This window comes from Brienomyrus brachyistius, chromosome 5, assembly GCF_023856365.1.
Source record: "Brienomyrus brachyistius isolate T26 chromosome 5, BBRACH_0.4, whole genome shotgun sequence".
In the NCBI taxonomy this organism is placed as follows: domain Eukaryota; kingdom Metazoa; phylum Chordata; class Actinopteri; order Osteoglossiformes; family Mormyridae; genus Brienomyrus; species Brienomyrus brachyistius.
Window position 1 is genome coordinate 502,465 of NC_064537.1, and position 13,652 is coordinate 516,116.

The 13,652-nt window shown below is 45.4% G+C and overlaps 1 protein-coding gene across 1 annotated transcript; it reads right to left on the reverse strand.

Annotated features, from left to right (window-relative positions):
• Positions 1-7,776: 7,776 nt before the first annotated feature.
• Positions 7,777-13,620, reverse strand: LOC125742905 (zinc finger protein 239-like). The gene is made up of 4 exons (XM_049015350.1): positions 13,487-13,620; positions 9,948-10,042; positions 9,726-9,860; positions 7,777-9,487 (listed from the first exon to the last, which is right to left on the reverse strand). Exons 2-4 carry the CDS (start codon positions 9,948-9,950, stop codon positions 8,444-8,446), a joined length of 1,182 nt encoding a protein of 393 aa, XP_048871307.1. The 5' UTR covers positions 9,951-10,042; positions 13,487-13,620; the 3' UTR covers positions 7,777-8,443.
• Positions 13,621-13,652: the final 32 nt, after the last annotated feature.

Sequence of the window (13,652 nt, forward strand, 5' to 3'; positions counted from 1 at the left end):
GCTGCAGTCGGTTTTACTACTGGAAGATGTCAGCTGACAAAATCAAAATGACATTGTGTACCAGTTAATCAGTGTATTATAATACACAGCTAGCATCAGCCTGGGTGAGCACAGACAGACCATTCTCTCCCGGCCTGCAGCACGTGGCTCTGATCTCACAGGAGGGCTCCTGCTCTGAGCAGACCACCTGAATGGAGGGTGGACACCCCTGGATGCTGAAGTCATAAATGAGCATTTCAGGCAGAATGCACCACATTATTGCAGACATACAACACTCCTACTTAGTGTTTGGGTAACACCTATGCTTTAAAGATGGTATCACATGTCACGCCGGGAGTTCAAAGTTAAAAGTTCAAAGATATTTTATTGTCAATTCACATTTTATGTGCAAGACATACATGAAAACCGATATGCTGTTTCTCAATAAAATGCAAATGGTAACAATAAATAAGGCAGTTGTGCAAATGGTAACAACAGAACGCAAAAGTCAAATTCAAATTAGCAGCGGAAAGGTATGAATGTAAACAGTCCTTGAGGTAGTCAGTGAATATATTACTGTTCAGGGGCAGGGGGCAGAAGCCCTCTGATTGGCCGTTTCGCCTCGTCTCATGTTGCCCAGGCACTGTATAAGGTCTATGCAGGCACATCCTCCTGATTCTCGTATACCGGCAAATCAACTTCCGGTTTCCATGCCGATTCTCGTATACCGGCAAATCAACTTCCGGTTTCCATGCCGATTCTCGTATACCGGCAAATCAACTTCCGGTTTCCATGCCGATTCTCGTATACCGGCAAATCAACTTCCGGTTTCTATGCACCTGTTAAAAAGCCAAACGAATTTTGAAATGTTCTTTCACCTCAGAAATGCCTCAGTCCCGTATGTTTAAATCTGTTTCCTCCTGTTACCATTACTTTTTTTTCATTGCTTCTTAATGTGGTGTTACAGTTTTGCCTTTTGTGATGTTTTTTTCTTTTTAAAGAGAAGCTGGATGAGAAAAACATATTCAGCACATCTCAGTTTAAAACATACTTTGGACTTAAACTGGAACAAGGCCAGTAGCCTCGCAACAATAAGAACAAAGGCCAGTAGCCTATGGCCTAGGATACGCTTCACAGGGAAAACGGGGTTATTACTGTACAGGCCTATAATGAGATATATTTATACACTGTAGGCCGAATAAAATGTATTTTACAGTCCTTTTAAATTCATCCATCCATCCACTCATTATCTTCCGCTGGATCCAAGATCAGGTCATGGGGGCAGCAGTCTCAGCAGGGAAACACAGACTTCCCTCTCCCCGGCCACTTCATCCAGCTCCTCCAGGGGAATCCCGAGGCGTTCCCAGGCCAGCCGAGAGACATAGTCACACCAGCGTGTACTGGGTCTTCCCTGGGGCCTTCTCCCAGTGGGACATGCACGGAACACCTCCCCAGGGAGACGTCCAGGAGGCATCCTAAGCAGATGCCCGAGCCACCTCATCTGGCTCCTCTCAATGCGGAGGAGCAGTGGCTCTACTCTGAGTCCCTCCCGGATGAGTCCTCACCCTATCTCTAAGAGAGAGCCCAGCCACCCTGTAGAGAAAACTCATTTTGGCCGCTTGCACTCGCGATGTCGTTCTTTCAGTCACTACCCATATCTCATGACCATAGGTGAGGGTAGGAACGTAGATCAACTGGTAAATCGAGAGCTTCGCCTTTTGGCTCAGCTCCTTCTTCACCATGACAGACCAATGCAGCGCCCGCATCACTGCTGATGCTGCACTGATTCGCCTGTCGATCTCCCGCTCCATCCTTCCCTCAATCGTGAACAAGACCCCCTATATACTTAAACTCCTCCACTTGGGGAAGGACCCCCTCCCCGGCCCGGAGAGAGCACTCCACCCTTTTCCGGCTGAGGACCATAGTCTCGGATTTGGAGGTGCTGATTTTCATCCCAGCCGCTTCACACTTGGCTGCAAACTGCTCCAGTGAGAGTCGAAGAACACGGTCCGATGAGGCCAACAGAACGACATCATCTGCAAAAAGCAGAGACCCAATCCTGAGGTCACCAAACTGGACACCCTCAATGCCCTGGCTGCGCCTAGAAATTCTGTCCATAAAAGTCATGAACAGAATCGGTGACAAAGGGCATGCCTGGCGGAGTCCAACCCTTACAAGGAACGAGTCCGACTTACTGCCGACAATGTGGACCAAGCTCTGGCACCGGTTGTACAGGGACTGAACAGCCCTTATAAGGTAGCCCGGCACCCCATACTCCTGGAGAACTCCCCACAGGACTCCTCAAGGGACGCGGTTGAATGCCTTCTCCAAGTCCACAAAACACATGTAGACTGGTTGGGCAAACTCCCACGCACCCTTCAGGACCCTGCCGAGAGTATAGAGCTGGTCCACTGTTCCACGGCCAGGGCGAAAACCACACTGCTCCTAGGTTCGACTATTCAACGGACCCTCGACTATCCAGCACCCTGGAATAGACCTTACCAGGGAGGCTGACTAGTGTGAAACTTCTCACTGAAGCAAAAGAAATGTCATCTCAAAAGTAAAATGTATAACTTGCACACGAATTTATTGGTCTTTATTTTCCTTTCTTTATGCTGCCAGCTTCCTCGCTTGCGCTGCCTGACTTTTTGTTTATATGTTCTGATACAAACTTCTCGCGTGCGCGGGTTTTTTTCAGGGGAGCGTCCCCATTGGCTAATACGTTTTTGAGTGACAGGTCAGTGCCACGGATATTTTTAATTAACAGCGGGACTGGACATTCATTACCCACTAATTAATTTTTACTGGATCCGACAAGATCGACAAAGTGTAAGTGCTGATGTTGTTTGTGCTACACTATACATTATATTATGCTAAATTAGAAGTAAAGTTAAGCTTTGCTATGTAATTTAGCTTTTACCTAATTAACGTTGTTAATTAAAAATGTTCGTGGCACTGACCTGTCAGTCAAAAACTTATTAGCGACGAACCAACAGATTAACGTGTCGTGACGAGTCTTTCTCAGTTCTACTCTTTCCCGCTGTCCGCCTCCTAACCCACAGTGTGCTATCTCGACGGCCAATACCCCCACCAAAGGGCATGAAAGAGGGTAAACCCACATCCCGCCCATGTCCCGCATCATGCGGAGCCATTATCTCAGGCAGGGATGCTCATCCTCTTTGCATATTGTGCATGGGCGCTAGTAATGCTCAGGCATCGCTAGTGGACCCGCAGACTTGCGTCCACTGCACCTCGATGCCGGAGAAAATCCGGTAGCGGAGGCTGAGAGTGGCTGTGGCTAACAAAAAGGCCCCGGGCCTGTCCAAAGCTACTCCCAGGGCCACTATTACCCATCTTCCACGAGCTACTACAAGCTGGGTAGATATGATGGAGACTGAATCCCCGGACTTGCCTCCTCTGTTTGAAGTTTTGCCCTCGCCAAAGGCTGGAGAACCAGGTGACGAGGATGCAGAGGACGAGGCCAACTCTGACCTCCTCGATATGGATGATATAGAGGAAGAGGATGACTCCACCTTCCCTGCCCATCAGTTCCGACCCCCTAGCACGACACATGTAGGTTCCCAGGCAGACTGTAACCTGTATGAGGTCTGCAAGCGGGCAGCAGTTAAGCTGGGTATACACTGGCCTGCAACTCAGGATGCCGGGGGTGCAGAGAGGGACCTGTACGATGGGAAAAGGCTCCCGCCTGTGCAGCCCTCAGCACGTCAACTCCTTTGTGCAGTTCCGGGTTGCATGAAGGAGATAAGTCGCTACTGGTCCAGCCCTTTTAAGAGCAAGCTTGCCACCAAGGGCTACTTTAAGCTGGAAATCCAGGGAATGGAGGAGTTGGGGCTGGCCAAACCCCCAGCGGTGGAGCCTTCAGTGGCCTACCACCTCCACCCAAACTCAACACTCTATCTGTGCTTCATCCCACATTTCTCTGCCCAGTAAGACTGTGTCCTCCTTCCAGAGGATGTACGCTTATGCTGCACAGTCAGTGTGTTCTCTGAATGCAGATACATTGCTATCTGCATATCAGGCTGAGATCTTGGAGGAGATTGGCCAGCAACTGGACTCGGGGATGCCAAACCCAGTCCTTTGGGATGAGATTTGTGTGGTGAATGACCTTCTGCTGCGCTCCTCCCGTGGTGCAGTACAAGGCTGTGGCCGGGTGATGGGCTTGGCTGTGTCAGATGAGAGCCCGCTGGTTGAACCTGACTGCCTTGGGGGATCCCCAGAAGGCGGGGATCATGGATGCAGCTTATGACCCCACCAAAGGTCTTTTTGGCCCAGCCCTGGATAAAAGGAGGGAAACCAGCTCCCTTAGAAAGCAGGAGGATGAGGCTTTTAACCTCTATCTACCTCGCAAACAGCCACCTCACCCTCCCCAAACAGCCAGATCCAGCTTTGCAGCAGCAGCAGCTATGGCAAGAGGGAGGCAGGCCAGAGCCAGAGTCCAGTGTCCAGCTCCAGGTGGACAGCGGGCAGCTCAGCAGCCAAGGGCAGCTAACCCAGGGCCAGGGAAGCACTCCTTTGCAGCTGTCGCAGCAACGAACCGTCCGCCCCACCCCGGCCAAGGGAAGAAGAAGCGGACCGCCTGATGCCTGCTTGGCCCCACCCACCCCCTCCTTCAAAGAGGACGAGGTTGGGGGCAGACACCCCTTGTGTTCTGCTTTTAGAGTTCAGGAGAGCGAGAGTTCTGTGGCAAAATGTCACCAAGCACTCTTTTTGTGTCACCAAGCACTTTTCAGTTTGGGGGAAACAAAAATGAAGTGTGCATTGTCGCAGCCAGGCTGAAAGCCAAGGGAGACTTGCTCCCTACTGTTCAGAAAAAAATATAGAAAAAAATCTTTCCCAAACTCCATCACCAGGGGGAGCTCTTGCTCCTCAGTTTGGAGTTTCAAAAAAATTAAGGAACACTTAATCAGAGTATAGCATCAAGTCTATTAAACTTCTGGGATATTGATCTGGTCAGTTAAGTAGCAGAGGGGGTTGTTAATCAGTTTCAGCTGCTTTGGTGTTAATGAAATTATCAACAGGTGAACTAGAGGGGCAACAATGAGACAACCCCCAAAACAGGAATGGTTTAACAGGTGGAGGCCACTGGCATTTTCCCCTCCTCATCTTTTCTGATGGTTTTTTCACTAGTTTTGCATTTGGCGACGGTCAGTGTCACTACTGGTAGCATGAGGCGATACCTGGACCCTACAGAGGTTGCACAGGTAATCCAACTTCTCCAGGATGGCTCATCAGTATGTGCCATTGCCAGAAGGTTTGCTGTGTCTCCCAGCACAGTCTCAAGGTCATGGAGGAGATTCCAGGGGACAGGCAGTTACATTAGGAGAGATTGACAGGGCCGTAGAAGGTCCTTAACCCATCAGCAGGACCGATCTGCTCCTTTGTGCAAAGAGGAACAGGATGAACATTGCTGGACAGAGACAGACTTCATGAGGGTGACTTGAGGGCCCAGCGTCCTCTAGTGGGCTCTGTGCTCACTGCCCAGCACCATGGAGCTCGATTGGCATTCTCACAGAATACCAGAATTTGCAGGTCTGCCACTGGCACCCTGTACTTTTCACAAATGAGAGCAGGTTCACCTGCTCAGCATGTTCAGCATGACCGGTTTGGTGGTGGGTCAGTGATGGTCTGGGGAGGCATATCCATGGAGGGACGCACAGACCTCTACAGGCTAGACAATGGCACCTTGACTGCCGTTAGGTATCGGGATGAAATCCTTGAACCCATTGTCAGACCCTATGCTGGTGCAGTGGGTCCTGGGCTCCTCCTGGTGCACGACAATGCCTGGCCTCATGTGGCAAGAGCATGTAGGCAGTTCCTGGAGGATGAAGGAATTGATACCATTGACTGCCCCCCACGCTCGCCTGACCTAAATCCAATACACCACCTCTGGGATATTATGTTTCGTCCATCCGATGCCACCAGGTTGCACCTCAGACTGTCCAGAAACTCAGTGATACTCTGGTCCAGATCTGAGAGGAGATCCCCCAGGACACCATCCATGGTCTCATTAGGACCATGCACTGACATTGTCAGGCATGCATACAACCACGTGGGGGCTGTACAAACTACTGAGTATGATTCTGAGTTACTGTAATGAAATTTCAGCAAAATGGACCAGCCTGTTGCATCATTTTTCACTTTGATTTTCGGGGTGTATTTGAATTCAGCCCTCTGTAGGGTGATAATTTCATTTCCATCAAACAATGTAGCATCCTTTGTTCCTAACCCATTACCCAGTCTACATCAGTATATATATCCAGCATGATTTTTTCCCCATTGATATCTGATGTGTTCCTTAAATTTTTTTGAGCTATGTGTATATATATACATATTTTGCTGTCTATCCAAATCCTTGTTTGATGCATAAATAACAAAATATGTGGTTGTAAACCACAATAGAAACCCTTGTCCAAAATATGTCTAAGTACATTTATATTACAGCCATAGGTGTTTTATAACCGCTCATGATTACCGTATTCTGTTAAAAAGAACAAATTAAAGCAATATATCTGTATTACGTTCCACTACTATGTGAAATAACACAGATACATTTATACATCTTAGTTCATTTTATGTTTCCTACCAGTGATACACACAAATAAAACTTGTGCATTTATGAATGCATTGGTCTCTGGTATTTCTTCTCTTTGGCATGTGAGTGTGCACACAATTTCATGTACGCTTCTCCTACTGCATTACTGTTATTTGAAGGGAAACTGGAGTACCTGAAGGAAACCCAACGACGACATAGGGGACAACAAGAAAAATTCACACACATGTTGCTTGGGGTGGAGACTCAAACCAAGGTCCTATAGGTGTGAGACAACACTGCGAACACTGGTTCCCAGTGTTTAAGAATAATGTTGTATCATCTGCCAATTGTGAAATTATTATGGGTTTGCCAAATATATTAATCGGTTTTATTTGATTACAATTTTTAACATGTAATGCTATTATGTTGCCAATATGAAATGGATATGCCTGACGTATTCCTCTTTGAATATCACATCTTCTAGTAGTGCCTGATTGAAGTAAAACAGCACTTGTTATTCCCTTATATAGCATGGAGATGTTAATATATATTTTTCCAAAACCAAAGTAACGCAGTGTTTGTAGAGTAAACTGATGCTCAAGTCTGTCAAAGGCTTTAAAGAAATCTAGAAATAACATATCTTCAATGAAGCTTTCATAGTCCAATAAGTCAAATATAAGCCGAATATTTTTATGAATAAATCTATTTGAAAGGAAACCAGACTGAATTTCACTAACAATTTCACTTATTCCACTCTTAAGTCTACTGGCTAATGCGTGGGAAAGTATTTTATAATCAAAATTAAGTAAAGTAATTGTTCTTAGATTGTCAATTAATGTTTTGTCTTTATTTGGTTTTAGAATTAATGGGCTAATGCACTTTCATCTCTTATTTTGGCCCAGAAAAATTCAACTATACAGTGATCAGTGGTAGAAGCAGCAGAAATGGTAACTCGTGAGACATAATCTAAAGTTTCTTGGGTAACCAACCAAAAATCTGTTCTAGATCTACAACTTCCATTGGGCCTAATCCAAGAGAATTGCCTGGCATCAGGGTCTCCACCTGGTCAGTGCCAGGGTGTCTGTGGCACTGACCTGTCAGTCGAAAAAGTACTAGCCAATGGGAACGCATCCCTGAAAAAGCCCACCCACGCGAGAAGCGTGTGTCAGAACTGTAAACAAAGTCAGGCAGCTCACGCGATGAAGCTGGCAGCGTAAGCAAAGGAACACATCATCAAAAGACAATTTATTTACAAGTAATACATTTTATTTTTGAGATGACATTTGCAAGTTATTTGTTTGTAAGTTATAAATCTTTTGAGATGTCATTTTTTTTGCATTTATTGGCACAAATCTGATTCCATAGAATGTGCGCAACTCAAACCATATAAAGTAATTAAAAAGGGAATAAGTACAGCAAATATAAAGACAAAGAATGAAACATTAATAATTAAATTTTTTTTTTTTTTTTTTTAAACTAGAAACAGTTACGTTTAACAAAAGATTTCTCAAATGTAACTTGTCCAATATGAACAGTTGGCAGCAGTGATTTCCATAAAGGGTAGGAAAACCCTTTAAATTTTTCCTCCAAAAATCAAATCACTTGGACATGGTGTTAAATTTCAACCAAGTAAGAGGGAAAATATACTTGAAAAACATCACCAGGAAAACACCGAAAAAGCAAACTGCATACATTGTGAGAACTTAGTGATATTCCTTATATTTACACTATATAGACACTGGGAGCACTGGTAGGGCTTCTCCCCAGAGTGAATTTGCTGGTGGACCTTTAGAATTCGTCGACTGAAATTCTTCCCACACTGCAAACATCGGCACTTTCCCCTCAGTGAGTCCGCTGGTGTGTCTTTAGGTGTCTTAATTCCCTGAAGCTCTTCTCACACTGGCAGGGGCTCTACCCTTTGTGAATCCACTGGTGTGCTGTTACATGCTCTAAAGCACTGAATCTCTTCCCACAATGGGAGCACTGGTAGGGCCTCTCTCCTGTGTGAATCCACATGTGTGCTTGTAGGCTTGATAAAGAACTTAAGTTCTTCCCACACTCAGAACAGTGATAGGGCCTCTCCCCTGTGTGAGATCGCTGGTGTGCCTTTATGCTTCCCAAATGAATGAAGCTCTTCCCACACTGGGAGCACTGGTAGGGTCTCTCCCCTGTGTGAATTCGTTGGTGTCTCTTTAGGTGCTTTAATTCACGGAAGCTCTTCCCACAATGGGAGCACTGGTAGGGCTTCTCCCCTGTGTGAATCCGCTGGTGTGATTTTAGGTATCCTAAACGGCTGAATCTCTTCCCACACAGGGAGCACAGGTAGGGCTTCTCTCCGGTGTGTGTGCGCTGGTGTTCCCTTAGAGTTCCTAAATGACTGAAACTCTTCCCACACTGGGAGCACTGGTAAGGCCCCTCCCCTGCGTGAGTACGCTGGTGTACCTTCATGTATGATAAATCCCTAAAATTCTTTCCACAATGGGAGCACTGGTAGGGTTTTTCCCCTGCATGAATCTGCTTGTGTCTCTTTAGATTTCCTAATTGATTGAAGCCCTTCCCACACTGGGAGCACTGGTAGGGCCTCTCCCCTGTGTGAATCCGCTGGTGTGTTCTTAAGTTTCCTAAATGGCTGAATCTCTTCACACACTGGGAGCACTGGTAGGGCCTCTCCCCTGTGTGAATCCGCTGGTGTGTTTTTAGGTTTCCTGAATTGCTGAATCTCTTCCCACACTGGGAGCACTGGTAAGGCTTCTCTCCTGACTGAGTCTGCTGGTATACTTTGTGACTTCTCTTTACATCGAGATTCTTTTCAGCCCTGGATTCCCGTTGAGCTTTTGGAGTGTCTGTACCCGCTTCATTCAAGGTACTGAATGTGTCTGTACTGGGCTGAAAGGTACTAGGGCCAGGAGGAGATGGGAAATGCTGGGATGTGTTGACAGCTCCAGCCATTAGCATCTACCATCACAAAAACCAAGTAACACGGGAAAATGAGTCATTCATTTCATAGGATTAGTCAAGCTATTCTTTTTGCTTATTAGAATAACAGCAGCAGAAACCAAACACAAAGTTCTTTTTGGATACCAAACTCCATTTATTTACACCATATTCTGGTGTGGTCTACAGTTGGTTGCGTGTGAGATTAATGCTTTAGAGTGATATAATGATGAAGCAGCCCACTGGCATTTCATTTTACCTCGGGGGGGCTGTCCTTCGTGGCCCCCACACCCGCAGACAGCAGGTATTCCGGCTCCTCTTTTTTAACCTCTCTGACACTCTCATCAGGTTTCTGGTTCATGCTGCAGACGGTTTTACTACTGGAAGATGTCAGCTGACAAAATCAAAATGAAATTGTGTACCAGTTAATCAGTGTATTATAATACACAGCTAGCATCAGCCTGGGTGAGCACAGACAGACCATTCTCTCCCGGCCTGCGGCACGTGGCTCTGATCTCACAGGAGGGCTCCTGCTCTGAGCAGACCACCTGAATGGAGGGTGGACACCCCTGGGTGCTGAAGTCATAAATGAGCATTTCAGGCAGACTGCACCACCTTAGGCAGGGCTCTACAATGTGCCCATTTCACTCGAATATATAAGAAAATAAAATGAAATGGCCGACCAGCCAGCAGGGTTTTTCATACACCCCTGCAAAAGCTGAGAAAGCTAATGTCACATACAACTAACGAATCATTTTTGGATACAAAAAAATTGCCCAACGCAGACAAAAAGGATAAGGAAGCAAATACTTTACAAACAAAAGTCGCATATACATAATTTGTTAAAATAAAATATTAAACTGAATAAAATTCGGTAATTCCTTTACTGCCTCTCACAACGTTGACAACTGCTTATAAACTTGTGTGTAAATGAACTTACAGTGTATGAACTTATGTTACTGCAGGAATCCTAGATGGAATCAATGCTACTTCTGATGCACTTGGCATAGTTGACTGGAAAACCAAGTGTGTTGCATCTGAGGCAGATGGTGCGTCTAAACATGGGTGTCCAAAGGGGAGTAATCTCATTAATGAAGAGAGATATGAGAAACCACGTTATCCCCATCCACTGCATGCTACGCATGTTTGTCTGAGCAAGAATTTCATAATGGCTTGCGTTGCTATTCCTGGGGGTTTGGGTTTTAATTCACATGGCTCCAAAATGGAATTCCTACTGCTAAATCAGTGTCTGTGAATGTTCCCGTACCACATAAATGCAAATTCATGTTCATGATGGACTAGACTGGAGTTGGAGATTCTCAACTTGCAGTGGCAAGATGCAATGGTGCAGAGATGAGCTTTTTTGATCATAGAAGTGATAAGGTTGAGGTCGTCTGGGAACACTCTGCTGACGTGCTTAGAAGGCAAGTTGCCATCATCATATATTATGCTTTGGATGGCTTATCAGATGTTAATAGATGAGATCTTCTGTGAACTTCATGCTGTTCTCGCTCTAGCTCTGGATGCCAGACAGAAGCCATACAAGTGGAGCGGAAAAGTGTTAAGGCACTTGTAAGACACAGCTTTCAAGATAAGTCCCACGGGAGTTTATGGTAAACACTGTGAACTAGAGCCATATAAAACTGACTTCAAGGTAACGTACACTTTGTCTAAAGACCAAAGACTGCCTGTTAGGGCAGATGCAGAACACTCCTCCTTAGCGTTCGGGTCACATCTATGCTTTAAAGTGACAGACACTGTGTGCGAAGGTGATCCCTTATGTTACACTTCAGACTCAAAACATCAGAGGAAACTTCACGACACTGATCTCAGAATTGAAGATGGCTGCTCCACGGTTCAATAACAGTGAAAGTTGCAGTAAATACTGGGGTGTATTTCCCGATAATGATGACTCAGTGTCTTACGAAGACTGTATTTTGTGCAAAACACCGCAGAATCTGACTAGACAACTTCAGTCAGCTGGCTGGAGAGAGACTTTCAGTTTCAAAAGAACATTCACACACAGCCTGGCAAACTACCCCAACGTTTCTAATGTAGGTAATATCAGGTTTAGAATGTAATAATATAGATTTGCCATAAGACTTGGGTGTCCCATGCATACTGTTCTCAGATAATGGGCCCCAGTTTTCTAGCTGTGAATTTGCAGCCTTTGCCAAAGAATGGGGGTTTCGACATTCAACATCAAGTCCAACCTATCCAAAGTCCAACGGCATGGCAGAAAGCTCAGTGAAAATAGTAAAAACACTGATGAAGAAAGCACAGGACAGAAATGACTTTCAGAAGAGCTTACTGATTTATAGGAGTACACCCCAACAGAATGGACTGTCAGCATCTGGGCTGGTGATGGGTAGGTGTATTTGTTCCAACTTACCAGTAAACGAGGACTTGCTGACGCCAAGAACTGCACATAAAGACAGAAAAACAAAGGCGGGACAAAAGGCGAAACAAAAACAGCTGTATGATCGCACAGCGAAGCACCTGCCTTCCCTGAAGCCAGGAGACAAGGTCTACAGGCACACGGAGACAACAAGGACAGGTGGAGGAGGAAGTAGCTCCACGTTCGTATAGGATCCAGATGGAGAATGGATTATCCTTGAGGAGAAACCGAGTAGATCTTCAGTTACAGCCAGATGGAAGAGACACAGCAGCTCAGGAGTCAATTCAGAAGGACATGGATAGGTCTACAGAGTCAACTGACAATGGACCAGAAAATGCAGAATGTGGTCTGAAAGTAGAACCTGTGTCACCTGCTGCTGTGAGACTTTCTAAAATGGTGAAATCACCATACGTGGAAAGACAGTCAAGGCCTAGGAGACATGTTCTGCCACCTAAGAGACTGATTGAAAGTTGTTAAGGAGTCTTAAGTGTTGTAAGTTGCTCCGTTAAGGAGTAATATAAAAAGAAAAAAAAAAAAGAAATGGGTGCTTTTATTTTGAAGCTTAGAGAGCTGCTTGTTATTGTTAGTATTAGTATTCAGAAAAAGGAAAGGTTTGTTCAAATTAAAAGTTATTTACAAGTAAAGTTAAAATGCTCAACAGTAAGGCTATTTCCTAATGGGTAAATAGAATTTTTCTTTATAGGGAGAAAGATGTTATGTTATGAGTATAGTTCGGGAAAAACTCAGTTACCCAGGAGGCAACGGGGCAAGGAGGATGGGTAAGGAATGTAGCACTGATGGCGGTACTAAAAATGTACTAGAAATAAAATGCGTTAAAAGGAGTTTACACGCCTCGTCTGCTGATTATAAAAATAAGCAAGACAACACAACGAAGACTGTATTTTGTGCAAAATACCGCACAATCTGACTAGACAACTTTGGGCAGCTGGCTGGAGAGAGACATTCAATTTCAAAGAACATTCACACACCGCGTGGCAAACTACCCCAACGTTTCTGATGTAGGTAATATTAGGTTTAGAATGTAATAATATAGATTTGCCATAAGATTTCTTGCGTGAGAGTGTGAAAGTATGAGAGTCAAGCAAGATGCGTGACAGTTGGCAACCCTACGTTATCAACTGGTACTGCCAACAACCTGATGTGTGTTTCCCAAAGGCACCCGTTAGCAACTTACGTGGTTGGACCTACTGTGTTGTATAATCCCACCTGTACAATCTACTAACGCAGCTGTTGGGAAACGTATCCCTGGCTACAACTAGTATGGCTTTCCGACTTGATGCACTGGAAAGCGGTGAATTCGGCTGTAACGTCACTCCCAGCTTCGACTAGAATGGAATACATGTACAATAATAATGTAATAGGCATTCCTCCTTAACAGTTGCCTGTTTCTCTATCCGAGCTCCCTAACGTCGTCTAAGGAACTTGTGCCCAAAGCCCTTTACTTCCTGTGGTCGCCACCAACTCCACGTTCCTACTTGTAATAGGCAACAACGTACGTAAAATATACTAGAAAGCTTTCCAGAACCGAAGGACTGGCGGCAAACGGAAACTGAGTTAACTTCATCAGGAGCCAGAACTACGACGACCCAAAAACGCCTTACCGTGACGTTAACGTACGAAACTGGAAGGATGTTTCACCAAACGGGATTCTCTATTCTCCCGCGTCGATTTCGTTCGACATTAATCCTGAACTTCACGGTTTGCACGCCTCAGCCAATCGCTACCCGATTTGCAGCACGCATGCAAAACGTCATCACGTAACGTCCC

Coding starts and splice junctions, on each gene's coding strand:
- LOC125742905 (XM_049015350.1), bottom strand. Junction 9,488..9,725: donor CGAAGGACAGCCCCCCCGAG/GTAAAATGAAAT, acceptor TTGTGATGGTAG/ATGCTAATGGCTGGAGCTGT.